Source organism: Durio zibethinus, chromosome 26 (assembly GCF_047325235.1).
Source record: "Durio zibethinus cultivar Kanyao isolate XHJ-2024 chromosome 26, ASM4732523v1, whole genome shotgun sequence".
In the NCBI taxonomy this organism is placed as follows: Eukaryota; Viridiplantae; Streptophyta; class Magnoliopsida; order Malvales; family Malvaceae; genus Durio; species Durio zibethinus.
Genome location: NC_143187.1, coordinates 10,764,247 through 10,777,599, shown reverse-complemented (window position 1 = coordinate 10,777,599; position 13,353 = coordinate 10,764,247). Strand labels below are relative to the sequence as shown.

General features: G+C 33.9%; 3 protein-coding genes across 7 annotated transcripts; 2 read left to right on the top strand and 1 right to left on the bottom strand.

Annotated features, from left to right (window-relative positions):
• Positions 1-196: 196 nt before the first annotated feature.
• On the bottom strand, positions 197-3,840 carry LOC111275115 (Inositol monophosphatase family protein). Of its 2 annotated transcripts, none has more exons than XM_022860266.2 (9): positions 3,607-3,840; positions 3,422-3,518; positions 3,168-3,270; positions 2,635-2,846; positions 2,489-2,548; positions 1,592-1,980; positions 1,320-1,398; positions 1,191-1,241; positions 197-774 (listed from the first exon to the last, which is right to left on the bottom strand). In XM_022860266.2, exons 1-9 carry the CDS (start codon positions 3,708-3,710, stop codon positions 625-627), a joined length of 1,245 nt encoding a protein of 414 aa, XP_022716001.2. In that variant the 5' UTR covers positions 3,711-3,840; the 3' UTR covers positions 197-624. The 2 variants fall into 2 exon arrangements, with proteins under 2 accessions (XP_022716001.2, XP_022716002.2); XM_022860267.2 differs by having other exon boundaries at positions 638-774; positions 1,119-1,241; positions 3,607-3,827.
• An 819-nt stretch (positions 3,841-4,659) lies between these two features.
• LOC111275114 (receptor-interacting protein) lies at positions 4,660-7,167 on the top strand. Of its 4 annotated transcripts, none has more exons than XM_089754961.1 (3): positions 4,660-4,988; positions 5,072-6,631; positions 6,729-7,167. In XM_089754961.1, the coding sequence occupies exons 2-3, from the start codon at positions 6,362-6,364 to the stop codon at positions 6,894-6,896; spliced, it is 438 nt and encodes a 145-aa protein (XP_089611087.1). In that variant the 5' UTR covers positions 4,660-4,988; positions 5,072-6,361; the 3' UTR covers positions 6,897-7,167. The 4 variants fall into 4 exon arrangements, 2 of the variants coding, with proteins under 2 accessions (XP_089611087.1, XP_022715999.2); XR_016333935.1 differs by having other exon boundaries at positions 4,676-6,252; positions 6,465-6,575; positions 6,729-6,859; XR_016333934.1 differs by having other exon boundaries at positions 4,676-6,252; positions 6,465-6,612; positions 6,729-6,859.
• A 1,442-nt stretch (positions 7,168-8,609) lies between these two features.
• LOC111275113 (PapD-like superfamily protein) lies at positions 8,610-11,615 on the top strand. The gene is made up of 7 exons (XM_022860263.2): positions 8,610-9,055; positions 9,476-9,546; positions 9,741-9,822; positions 10,028-10,146; positions 10,787-10,864; positions 11,059-11,178; positions 11,276-11,615. Exons 1-7 carry the CDS (start codon positions 8,794-8,796, stop codon positions 11,333-11,335), a joined length of 792 nt encoding a protein of 263 aa, XP_022715998.2. The 5' UTR covers positions 8,610-8,793; the 3' UTR covers positions 11,336-11,615.
• The last annotated feature ends 1,738 nt before the right edge of the window (positions 11,616-13,353 follow it).

Here is a 13,353-nt window from a genome sequence, read left to right as displayed (position 1 = left end):
GGGAACATTTGAGGCTCTTGAATGAATTCATAGGCTGCCCTACATTTATTTTATGAATACCCACAGCCTAGGTACCATCAGCTAATAGGAAGGGAAGCTTAATTACAGAGTCACCAACATATAGAAATTTTAATTCAAGAATGTTATTAGACACCTCGAATTGTCAATGCAAAACAAGACATAATTACAGGATGAATAAAACACAGAAAGCAAACATTGAGCAGCACCATCATTTCTTGCAACTTCAGTCAGTTTAGTACAAATATATAAGAATGGGGCAAACACCATTCCTATTAACACCTCTTCATAAATTTTCACAAGCTAAACTTTTCGAAAGGCTGCTCAAAAGGTGTATTTGACAAAATTCACATTCCCTTCAATTAAAAGACTACGAGTATTACAATAAAAGAAGACGCGCATCAGCACTGATTATACATTACACTTGCCTAGAAGAAATTCCTTCTTTTGACAATCTAATGGTAATATCGGAATAATTTCATTTTTCAATTTACTCCTGTGAATGAGACTAAGTGTTCATCTACAAAAGGCAGGATCTATTGAAACCTGAATGGTATTCAAAGAATCGAACAATAGTATAGGAATACATTACCGTATGGTTCAGTGTCAAACAACTGTTGACATGGAAGATATCATCTCCAGTATCTGATTATGGATGTTGCCATTAGTCACAAGAACCCCACCTGCAGGATATATGATCCTCCGTTCAGCTTGATCTGCAGCAAGATCAAGTTCACTTCCTTTCCAGTCTGTCACCTGAATTAATGGTGTCAATTTATTGCTCTATAATAGCAAATGATGCTATAATCATTTGAATTTAGAAGTACAAGATGCTGGAAACATGGAATTGGATATAAACTGAACTCAACAAGAAGGAGGTAGGATAGGACAAACGAGAGAAGTGGGCCCCAAATTAACAAAATGAGGACATCAAAATGAATGCCTCTTATTCTTAAGATTTTACGATATATTTTTTTCCCATAGAAGATTAACTATGTCATATGGATGTGTGTTTTTGTTCTTCCCTCTTCATGTTATTAGTCCATGCAGAAAAAGCAATAAGGAAGCTATTAGAAAATGTCTCCCACAATGATCACTACCAGAAAATGTCAGATCTGTGATGGAATCTTTTCTGCCACAATTTTCAGTCACAGATGAAGTGTAGCAGTTACCTTTCCTCCAGCTTCATGAACGCATATCACACCAACAGCATGATCCCAAGCCTATATCATCAAGGAGAAGATAAGTTAACTGTTGCTAATGAATTTGTGTGTTTAATTAACTGTTAACCAAGATTATACCTTGATAACTGTTTGAGACCTTGCTCGAAGAATGAAAACAGATGCCCGACCTGAAGCCACCATTAAGTACTTGCATAAACTGCGAACAAAGAGGAGATGTATATCAAGCACATGCAATAAATAATTTTTAATCTAGAAACTCTCATCACCAAGGGGAAAAAAACTAAATAACAGAAAAAGAGTATTGTGCTTTAGATACCAGGGAAGTGATAGCTAAATGGAGAATCATACAAGTAGGAAAGCATTGCAATAGCCATAGAAAAACATCAAACCTTCCGCAACATGTGGGCAAAAGACGAATTTCCTTATCCCCAATATCATCATCATCAGTTCTTGCTTCATACAAAATTGATAATGGCAATGACTCCCATGTTTGACTCTCTGGAATACAGAAGCGGGCTTTGGGTACCAAGCAACAACCATCAACGAAGCATCTGGTCCAGTCAGATGAAATTTTAGTTGAGCTATCAAGAATATCCTTTAACCTCTTTGTCCAAGTTCCACAGCCAACATGAGCAACCATAATGATCCCCAATCCAGGTGAACTGTTTTTATAACCTTGGACATCAGTGGTAGACTTGTAAGAAGTATCCACAACCCAGTTAGGGCAGCCCATGACACCTAACATGATCTCTCCTTCAACTACAAGAGACAAACCTACCTGAAAGTTCAGAATGTGCCATCAGGCAAGAAGGTTGCAAATAAAGGTTGTGCTTATATCTTAGTGGGACACCACTAAAAGCTAAACAAATACACATTCATTTAACATCAGCAATAACAAGGTTTATACACACACACCAACCAGTGCAATCATAAAAAAATGTCAACACTAAATCAGAAAAGCAAATGTTCAACTTATGATTGAAACTATTGTGCGTATATATATAACTAAATATTTTTGAATTTTTAAGCGTGCATATTACCATACTTTTCATTTGAATGTTAAACAACTGCATCATTCATGTACAACAGAATATCATTTATTATCTTGAATCCTGTCCCATATCAGTAAGATTTGTTAAACAAATGCAGGTCTATAAGGCAATAATAATAAGGCACTTTGTTTGTTGTAAGTGCTACATGTACTAAATATACAAGATGTTTCATGGCACTAAGACAAAAATTCAAATGAAAAGATTAAGTGTAGTGAAGCAGGACGCAAACCATACCACATATAAGGCCTGACTTCCTTTTACAAACCCTCGTGTGCCATCAATTGGATCCAGTATCTGCATCAAGTTTGTTGACTTAACCATGTCAATAAAGTATGCATCCGAGCATGATACGGACAAGCTTATTTAGATTGTAGGCATACCCAATAAGTGGCTGGTTTTGTTCCAAAACCAAAATCATTCTTGCCCCCTCGGTCAATCGCTTCCAGCACATCAGCATGTGACAGTGATTCCTCATCAAAGTTCGTTTTATCAGATATTGCATTTACTACAGGATCAACCAGATTGTTCGAACATAAAAAACCAGAGTCCTCTTCCGCCACCAATGGAATTGAAGGGAACAATTTATTCAACTCTATCACCGAAAGTAAAGAAGAAACACAAGTGAAGTTTCATTATCTCATCTGTTTAAACTTTCTTACTTGTTAACCAAGAATTAAGCACCCCAGGCTTAAGCAACATTTCATTTGTCAGTACATGTCTTGCTACAGAATAAATCATATATCTTTCATTGGGAATGTACAATGAAGTTTAAAGTCACAACTCAGAATTGAGAAAGCTCAAAATTAACTATATACCAAAATCTACTTCAAAATTCAAACTTTTTGTCCAATCCTAGTAATATGCAATAAAGCAAACAAAAATTATTATAAATATTATGCATTAATGAAAGTACCTAAACTAACAAGAGCCTGGACTCCAAAATCAGCCACTGTGACCGGAGTTTGGTCATTCTTTTCGACAATTCGTCCTTCATCAGAGAACAGAGACCTTTGCACCTGTAATTTGAAAATGAGGAAATAAAAAGTCTTAAAAAATAAAAATCGTAAAAGTTAAGAAAAATACGTTTGAAATTAATGCAAGCAATTGAATCAAGCAATGACTAAAGAATAAGAGGTGAGATTCAAATCTTTGAACGAATTAGCTTACGTCAACGCAAAGACGACAAGCTCTCACGACCACCTCCGCCGCCGCTTCGAGTTCTTTGTGGTACTTGGCTTTCTCATTTGGAAAAGGAAGACTCGACCTGAATTTTTTTGCCAAATAGAGAAAAATAGATATTTGTAGTAAATAAAACAAATTGAATTGAAACTTTAGAAAAGGGTAAAAGAGACCTCACAATGAAGAATCGTCTGCAGAGAGGTGTAGGGGAAGGGAATCGAACGGTGGAGAAGCAGGGAGAAGAGTGGAGGAGACGAAGATCCATGGCGGGAATCATGGTGGTTGTTGAAGTGAAATCAACGGCGGAGAAAATGTGATTAGTTGGTGGCTATTGAGTGGAAGGAAAATGGGAATGAATTCAATTCAACGGTCCTTCGGCTGCCATTGGCTGAGCTGTGTGGGTGGGCAGAATGGATAATAAGATAAAATTTGGGCTTAAAATGGCCCTGATTAAATTAAACTGGGCCACAGGATTTTCTCTCGTTTGGGCTTTGCGTAATGTAATAGCATGGCAAGTTTTTTTTTCTTAAAAAAAAAAAATATTTTTTTATAATGCGGTTAAAAATATTTTATTTTTTAATTAAAATAAAAATATTTTTTGAATAATAGGTTTTTTAAATAAAATCATAGTATAAAAAATTTTAAATGTTATAATTTAAATTTTAACTTACTGTATATCACTTTCATGAATTTTTTTTTAGAAAAGTAAATTTTTTTTCACTTTTATTGATGTATTTAAACCCCATTAGTGAAGAAATAGAATGTCTTTTTTGTTTATATCACTATTTAATCGAGATTTAAGCGTGATACATTATGCACCTATCTAATGAAGAAAATGCATCTTGCATGTAACTCCTGCCAAGCACAAAATAAAAGGAACATCTACATTAAATTAAAGTTTTTAATAGTAAATTTTTGCTTGCCTCTATTATTATTATTACTATTATTAATAAATTGATAATCAAATTTAACATCAAAGTCCTAGCTGTTTAAGTTTATAGCTGGTAGTAGAAATAATGTATTTTTTTGGTCAACCGTTACTAAAACAAATCACGATTTGTCGTCAGCATCATTATCAGCAAAAAATATCTTTAGCCAGAATCGCGAATAAAACCCGCCTGAGAAACTTCAAAAATCTAACGTATGCATTGGCTTGTCCTTATCTACTTATCTGGAATCTTCATGTCTTGTAAGTAAATAAAATTTAGACGCGTCATCCATCCATATAATAGAATCAGGTCCCCACTTTCCCCTGATAAAATAAAATTTCCCTGCTTTTTCCGCTTGCGAAAAAGGTCCACTGAAGTTACCAAAGCCGGTTGTTTTCCTAGACAATCTTTGAATCAAATCCCTTCTCTCCCTATATATACACCTAACCACCTTCTCCATATACTTCAAACTTGTTGTAATTTCCTTGTAATTTTCATCAAAAAGTTGTTTGAGAATTTTGGTTATTTATGAGCTTGAGGTACGCTAGCAGGGTATTTTACCAGGCGGGGATGAGGGTGTTGCAGGGGATGAAAGACCAAGCATCAAAGTGTGAACCTAATCTAAGGTCTCTCAAAGATTCTGCTGCTTCTTCTTCTTCTTCTTCTTCTTCTTCTTCCTCCAAGCTAACAAGGGGTTTCTCCAACACAGTTGATTCGGGGGCTTTCAAAGCTGCCAAGAACGAAAGGCTCAAGCAGGCTGAGGAGTCTCTCAGGACTGTCATGTACTTGAGTTGCTGGGGTCCTAACTAAACATTAATTCCTCATGTTTACAGGGAGCTTTTAAAGAAGATCAAACTAAAATTAAAAAGAACTTGTAAAAACTCTTATATGTACATATCTTTCTACTAGATATAAGGAATACAAATATGTAGTAGTTGAGGATTTTAAAGCTCGATTGTTAATCTTTCCCCTGATAAGTAATCAATCATGTCTCTATATCTAGTTTCCTTCTGGTTAACAGATTAGATCTTTTGCTTACTTTTCTTTGCTTTCGATTTTTAGTGGATAAATTAGAACTATACCTCAGCGTTTAAGATCTTTTATCTTTGTTTAAAGTTTGCAAAGTTTATTTCTAACTCTAGAAAATGAAAATTTTCTTCATTTTACTAAATTAGTAATTGGAAGAAGTAGCTTCAATGACGTGCGAGAGTTAAGAAAAGTTTAAATTTGACTTAAATAGGTAATGAATCTGAAATTTAATTAGATTAATTTAATTTTTTATTTATAATTAATATTTAATAAATTTTAATTTAATTTTAATAATTAAATTTAAATTTCAATAATTATTTTCGTAATCCGTGGTTTTTTTTTATAAAAAAAATTGCTTCTATACTTTTATTAATGACAAAAAAGAAAATAGTTTTATTAATGAATGTAAATATCTGTGTAGTGATTAGTCGGGCTTTGTTATATAGTAATCCATAGAATTATAATACATGATTAAAATTAAAAATACAACAAATATTAAGGTCTTTATAAATGACGATATTTATTTATCCTATCTTATCCCTATCGTATTAGGGCTTCTTGTCCTTTTATTTTTCTTTTAAAGATTAATTACAATTACAATTACACCTCATGCCTGACAAGCATGCTACAAACAAACACCATCCGCATACATGCTTATCCATTAAATAAATTCGAGCAAGATATGATCAAAGGTTTTAACCCAACCCATTTTCTGGCCCTTTTTTATTTTCCCATTGACCCAGAAGGCCGGAGCCCATGTATCTAAATCTATACAACATGCTAATTTGCTCGGATAGCGCCAGGCTCCCATTTCCATCTCCATCTCCACCACTCAAACGTACAAGGCTTGCTTCAAACTAGGTGATAATTGAAAACCTTCTTTGCTTCTCAATGTCCTTCCAGCTTCGGTAATATTGAGGCTCCAATTCTTCTTGTGATCTTCTTTTGTTTTAAAATATAAACAGAAAGTATGATTTTACACTTACCTTCTATAACCCTTTATCAAACCCCACTGCTATCCAATCCTAGAAAGCTTCAAAAACTAGCTGATACACAAAACTCTTTTTCACCAGGCAACAAGTTGTTTATTAAAAGAAAGCTTGTCATAAGAGGATGTGGTAGTAGCCAAGGTGAAGGAGAGAAGAAAGCAGAAAGGAAAAGTTTCCTGTCTCTAGAAGAAGCAGGTTTGGTTGAAATATCTGGATTAGGCACTCATGAGAAGTTCCTATGTCGATTAACCGTAAATCTCTTCTTAATTACTTTGTCAAATGTCTAGAGTAAAGAAACAAACTACATGTTTTTAAGGCTGAACTTAACCATATGTAATTTGTTTGCAGATATCATCCTTAAATTTACTAAGAGTGATATCAGAGCAAGAAGGATGTTCAATTGAGGAGCTGAATGCTGGAAGGTTATGTGACTGGTTTGTGAAAGATAAACTGAGAAGAGAACAAAATTTAGATTCTGCTGTCCTTCAATGGGATGAGTCCGAATTCCCAATCTGAGCTTCTGTTTCCTACAAAAAAAGAGGGTTGGAGAATCTGGAAGTTCTGATCCTGCTCTTGGATAATAATCAACAAAGTTATTTCATAATTGTCCTTTAGTATCAAGCTCTATCAGGATTGTGTTTGAGTTTTGGTCTAGGATAACGAAATTTTAGAGGTCAATTTTCATTTCAAGTGTTTCTAATCTCTTAGAATTTACCCGGTAGTTTGTAATAAAGCATTTTTTTTTTTTTGGGCTGAACGGGTGTGGGTCAATTGCTTTTCTTTTTTATTTACTATACTCTATATACTAAGTTATCGTCTACATTAATTTTGATGAAATTAAAAATAATGATAAGAATGAAATTTGTTATTATAAGATGAAATTGATTTTTTATTAAATGGATGAAATTAAAATTAATAATGATGTATATATTTTAGTACAAAAGTTTGTAATGATAAAATATTATTAAAACATTAAATTTAAATTTATATATAATGATCCAATTTAATCCTAACCCCTATTTTTTGTGTAGCCCTTTCCCTATCGGATAATTTGGACCTCGGGTGGGTTGAGTTAACCTCAATCGCACTGGATGTGTGTTAACAAAACACTGATCCATTATCAGATTAGACAAAAAAACCCAAAGATATCAGACTGGAGGTCCAATAAATCTGAATGAGGCCTGAAAAAGATCAATAACTGCCTCGAATTGGGCCGTTACTAATTCATGCGTGCTCGCTACAAGTCAAATTGAATTTCCGCGTTATTCCCACTAATTATTAGTTGCGTTATCACATCCTTGATAACTTACAAAGACACATAATTAATTACTAATCCTAGTTAAAAAATAGTTTTAGTTAAAAAAATTACTTTAACACAAAATAAATATGAAAAATTATTAAATATACAATTAGTATTTTTTTAATTTCACAAAATAAAATTAATAAAATGATACATATTATTTAAAAATAAAAAGTTAATTAAAATAATATATCATCATATTAATTTCAGTTATAAAATTAAAAATTTTATAATATATCAAATAATTTTTTTACATATATTTATTATTTAATCAAATATTTTTTTAATTATAGTTGAAGTTATGATTAATTTTCTTCCACAATGAAAGTGTCGCATAAAAAGCTATGGACTATGCAGTAATTAATAATTGTCGACTTTTTCCCTTTCCTGCTGAATAAAAACGCGTGAACGTTGAATAGTTGGATTGAGTAATACATATATTAAAATTATTAGTGTAGTTGACAGGTTTGGGAAAATAAAAAAAAAAAATGTTGGGTCATACATCATCTGGAGGAAAATACAGTGAAAAAAAATCCCCACTTAAAACCAAAATGTATATTGGCAACTCAATTCTTGCAAAGTGACGGACGTTAAATCACGCTGTTCCCACCAAATCAGACGTAAATCCAAAGCCAAAAAACGTCAATAAAAAATTCCAATTGCCACCTGGCTCTTTTTATCTTTGTCAACCCTGGGCAAAGTCTTTTTTCGCCACAAAGTCGTCGTTGAAACGTCTATTTCCCGCTGCTACAAAAGTACAAACTGCAACGAGAAGGAAATTAACCGAGGAATAACGTTAGTTTTCAAATAAACTGGGACAGTTAAAAAACTTAAAAGCAGTAAAAAAATGGAAGAACAGAGAAGGTTGATCGTTCCAGCTAATCAAGCACGGAAAGGTAAAACTTTAAAAAGGCCGAAAGAGAAGGAAAGGGGAAACGGACTTGAAATTCTTACGAGTCAAATACAGTACGCTGCCTGCTCTGTAATCCGACTCTCTCTCTCTCGCTCTCGATTCAGATAGCAGGGAAAGTGTTTTTTTTTTTTGTTTTTTTCTAAGTTGGGAAAACGCGGAAAACGGTGCCGTACATGCGCTTGTGAGAGAGAGAGAGAGAGATGGCAATAGAAACTGAGCAAAAGTCACCGTCCGATGGAAAAGTTTGGGGATTTTTTAAGCTGCCCTTTCGACAAACCGGGAACAACACTGCTACAACGACCTCTTCTTCCTCGGCGTTGAATCTTCAAAGTCAAAGTCAACCCCATGTCGAGGGATCGAACAATCACGCCTCTGCTAATTCGGTTTCCTCCGTTGCGAAGTCGCTTTTACCGACTCGGCGTCGCCTCAAGCTTGATCCGGCTAATAAGCTCTATTTTCCAAGTATGTACTTCTTTTTTAGTATTATCAGATTTTAGATTTTCCATTTGTTTGATTAAAGCTAAAGCAAAAATTTTGATGCTTATTTCTGGAAATTGACGACAAATTTTTAGGAGTAGAGATTTCTGAGAATCAAGATTATTGATTAAAGTAGCTGGTAAAAGACTGTAAATTCTGTAGTTTTAATTTTTTTTTTCTTGCTACTAATGATATGAAATAGAAAAAGATCCTTTTTTTTAACTGTGAAATGAAATGACTATAAATAAGGAGGTAGAAGGACTTGTTGACTTAATTCAGAAAATTTTCTATTTAATTTATGAATTGAGAATTAAAATCCATTATTTTTATATACTATGTAAAATAACTAATGTCAGATTACAATTTTATTATTCTTGATTGTATATTTTGTCTTGTTTTTCCAAGATGAGCCTGGCAAACAGGTGAGGAGCGCGGTCAGGATAAAAAACACCAGCAAGTCATATACTGCTTTCAAGGTACACCTTTAACCTTTCAAACAGTTCATTTTCACCTGTTGTTGTAATTCTTTATTATTGTCGATATTTGGTATGTTACGATTTATAAGTTAGAGTTAGATGTGGAAGCAGGTATGTTGTGGTTAAATGTAGTATATTATAACCATTGCTTTGATGAGTCTTGTAATGAGTCCTTTTTGTTTCTGCTGGTTTAGTTTCAAACAACAGCACCAAAGAGTTGTTTCATGCGCCCTCCAGGTGCTATTCTTGCCCCTGGCGAGAGCATCATTGCAACGGGTAACTGCTTCTCTATGCTCTTATGCAAACCCTTTACCTCTGGTTCATATTATGCATTGGCATTACTGCTTCTTTATGCTCTTATGCAAACCCTTTACCTCTGGTTCATATTATGCATTGGCATTAATATATGTTTTTCACTATTCTTCATATTTTCTGAAAGATTCTTATGAATTCGTCTTCCTGTTTTGAATGGATTTACTAGTCTTCAAGTTTGTGGAGCTTCCTGAGAACAATGAAAAACCTATGGATCAAAAGAGCAAGGTTAAGTTTAAAATCATGAGTCTCAAGGTGAAGGCTCCGATGGAATATGTACCCGAGCTGGTGCGTAGAACTTTTCCCATAAAACTTTGTTTTTATATGGTTCACATGATTTCCATTTTCTATCTTGATGACTAAGAATAAGACTTTAATTTGATCACATTTAGATGTTTGTGAGCTTGTGATGAATGTACAGTAATATTCTGTTGATGCATATAATATTTACTTTGCACGATTAATAGTTTAAATTTCTTTGCAAACAAGTAACTTTATGGGATGACATTACATATAAGCAGTGCTAATGCTATAGTTTGATTGGATTCTTGTATTAATCTGAAGCATAAAATGTCAATATGGAACAAAGCTTCTATATCCAATATTCTTCTTTTTGGGATTTGTACCTGCTGTCTGCAGCTAAAGAAACTACTGTGCTTTATGGCAAGATTTTTTTTTTGCATTTTTGTCATTGAGATGTCCTTTTATTGTTGTAAATCAACTTTTGAAGGTGACATATGCCCAATTTTCATGCTTGATTGGATGAGCATCTCTTGTTCAAAAGCTGATTTTGGGCCCATCTTGAGAGAGGCATGCATGATTTTTCAATCATTTTTTGGGTTGTCTGGATGCCTTTGTTTGATGCACAGTTGAGAATGTTCTTTTACCACCTACACTGTTGACTGCTTCTCTACCTATCTGAATGCAGTTTGATGAGCAGAAGGATCAAGTAGCAGTAGAGCAAATATTACGGGTTGTTTTTCTAGATCCCGGGCGCTCTTGTCCTGTAAGTCCTGTTAGCATCTTACTATCTTATCCACAGATATATGTGCCCTTATTTGCACATGCTTCAGCCTTTAGACATTTGCATGTCAATACTTTCCACCTGCACCATACTTGACATGCATACCAAATTACCAATATTGTAGCAAACTAATTAGCCTAAATATTTATGGGTTTGTGCCTTGTGACTTTATGAAGGCAATGGAAAAATTGAAGCGCCAATTAGCTGATGCCGATGCTGCACTTGAGGCACGCAAAAAGCCTCCAGAGGATTCAGTTCCAAAGATTATTGGGGAAGGACTTGTCATAGATGAATGGGTAAGTTTTCTTGTAATTATTTGATGCAAATTAATGCTTATAAATGTTTTACTTGTATGATATGCATTACTTATGGCTGTAAATTTCTATTGTGCAGAGGGAGCGAAGGGAAAGATACCTTGCTCGACAGCAGGTTGAAGGAGTAGACTCAGTTTAAAGTGGCAATTCTTCATCAGTTTCTTTGTCGTGTGATTGAAATTTTATATAATTGTCTCTAGCTTATACCTCTCAAATCTTTTCATGTAACGTGGAGGGTGTTGTCTTGGAAGAATGATTAGGAAATTCAAATCTTTTGTTGTATAAAAGTGAGCTGAATTTTCTATAATTGGAGACTTGAAACTTGGCTAGTTTCCATTCGCGTTGTAGATAATGTGATTAGGATTGTTCATGGGATGTAATACACTAAATGGATCTCAAAGTGAGTAGGATTGTTTCAATGCGTATTCTACAATGTTCGCATCAATTATCTCTAAAATTGTTTCACATTTGGGGTAGTTCGTGTTAACAATTTTTCCACTGCTTTTGTAATCTTACAAAGCTATTTAGATATGGGATGGAAGATGTTCTCTTCTGTTCTTCCCTAGCCGGAGCTGATGCTAGTCGTTGCGAATGCATAGATAAATCAGGTTGAATATAATTTGAAGCCCGTTTCTGGACATGATATTTAGATGCTACATCGTTTCTAATCGTCGACGACGGGCAACTAATGTAGTGTTTTTTTGTTTCTGTTTTTTATTTGGGATAAATCCAGCCGTTTCTTGTACTTATTTGTAGGGTTGGGCCAAGGCGCCACAACTTGCAACGTTGAAGGAGAGTGAAAACTGTTGGCTTTCCTTTGGCTCTAATAGGCAGGACACGCAAGTCGCTCCAGCAATGGCCTCTCCATTCCTACTGTTTCTTGGCCTTCTCATTACTAACAATAAAAGTAGCACTGGTTGCTACATCTGTGTTAGGAATTTTTGTTATAGTTTTCATTGTTAATGGCTTACGACCCTACCTTCATTTCCATCTTTCCTTCATTTTCCAATGCTTATTATCTGGTTTTACAGTATCTGTAGGTTGCGGATAAGATAAGGACAGTAAGCCAACTTTCCTTAATACTCTGCACGATCAATTGTACGTTTTTCACGTAAGACATTTCTGGGAAAAAAACTGCTTAGCAATCTCTTTGGAGTTTGGACGAGTCCAAATCAGTAAATAAAAAAAAATGATTCGCCACTGGGTAAAACCAGAAACCATGGTTGCCACGTGGTTTCCATGTTGACAGGATCCTCAAAACCACCATCCTCGCCAACTGATAATTTTCCTTTGCTGTTTATGTTGGTAAATTAAAATGTGATACATGGATAAAAAATTAATTTTATTCATATTTTAAATAATTATATTTAAATACAAATAATTATCATATAATAAATGATCATAATTATTTGAATATAAATAAATTATTATTCATAAAAATTATGATTATACAAAAGATCATAACTATTTGAAAAAAAGTTTATGTGGTTATTCATTATAAATTAATCTTTTAGTATAACTATTTTCACTACTTTTGATTGAAAATTTTGAGATTTTATATTTTAAAGGCATAATTACCTTTAATAAAATGTTTTTCACACTTCAAAATCAATATTTTTTATTATTATTTCTATTTTTTTTTAACAATTTAACGACAATTATAAGAAAGTTATATTTTGCATAAGGAACATACAAGGAAAAGAAATTGGCATGATTTGGAGATCAGTATTAAAGAAGGCTCAAGGTGTCAACGATTAATGTTTCTATGGACCAAAATGTTAATGTGGAGACTCACATCCAACCTGTGAGGTATTATCTATTTTAATTTGAAGGTCTCATGGTTTTATTCCACGAAAGATGCCTCATAAGTTTAGATTTAGATTTTTACATATATATCACTTTTTATCCATACATTCTTCTAATGTGGAATTGAGAGCATTACAATCTTCTCAACTTTAAAGCTTGACATACCTGTCAAGTCGAGTCCAACCACAAGACCAAGATCACACCAGATGTTGGGGTTCTAGAGGTGGCTCCCCACCATGTAGCATTTAGTAACTCTCACGATAAAACATTTAGTTCCTATCGACTGACGACTATTCTGATACCATTTGTGAAAACTCGCATCCAACCTGCGAAGTATTATTTACTTTAACC

Excerpts from the sequence above, each read along its gene's own strand:
- LOC111275115 (XM_022860266.2), bottom strand. The coding sequence starts at position 3,710 with ATGATTCCCGCCATGGATCTTCGTCTCCTCCACTCTTCTCCCTGCTTC. Across the intron at positions 2,847-3,167 it reads CCAGGCTCTTGTTAGTTTAG|AGTTGAATAAATTGTTCCCT; the intron begins GTACTTTCATTA and ends TTTCGGTGATAG. Across the intron at positions 775-1,190 it reads TTCATGAAGCTGGAGGAAAG|GTGACAGACTGGAAAGGAAG; the intron begins GTAACTGCTACA and ends CCATTAATTCAG.
- LOC111275113 (XM_022860263.2), top strand. The coding sequence starts at position 8,794 with ATGGCAATAGAAACTGAGCAAAAGTCACCGTCCGATGGAAAAGTTTGG. Across the intron at positions 9,056-9,475 it reads TAATAAGCTCTATTTTCCAA|ATGAGCCTGGCAAACAGGTG; the intron begins GTATGTACTTCT and ends TGTTTTTCCAAG. Across the intron at positions 10,147-10,786 it reads TGGAATATGTACCCGAGCTG|TTTGATGAGCAGAAGGATCA; the intron begins GTGCGTAGAACT and ends ATCTGAATGCAG.
- LOC111275114 (XM_089754961.1), top strand. The coding sequence starts at position 6,362 with ATGATTTTACACTTACCTTCTATAACCCTTTATCAAACCCCACTGCTA. Across the intron at positions 6,632-6,728 it reads AGTTCCTATGTCGATTAACC|ATATCATCCTTAAATTTACT; the intron begins GTAAATCTCTTC and ends ATTTGTTTGCAG.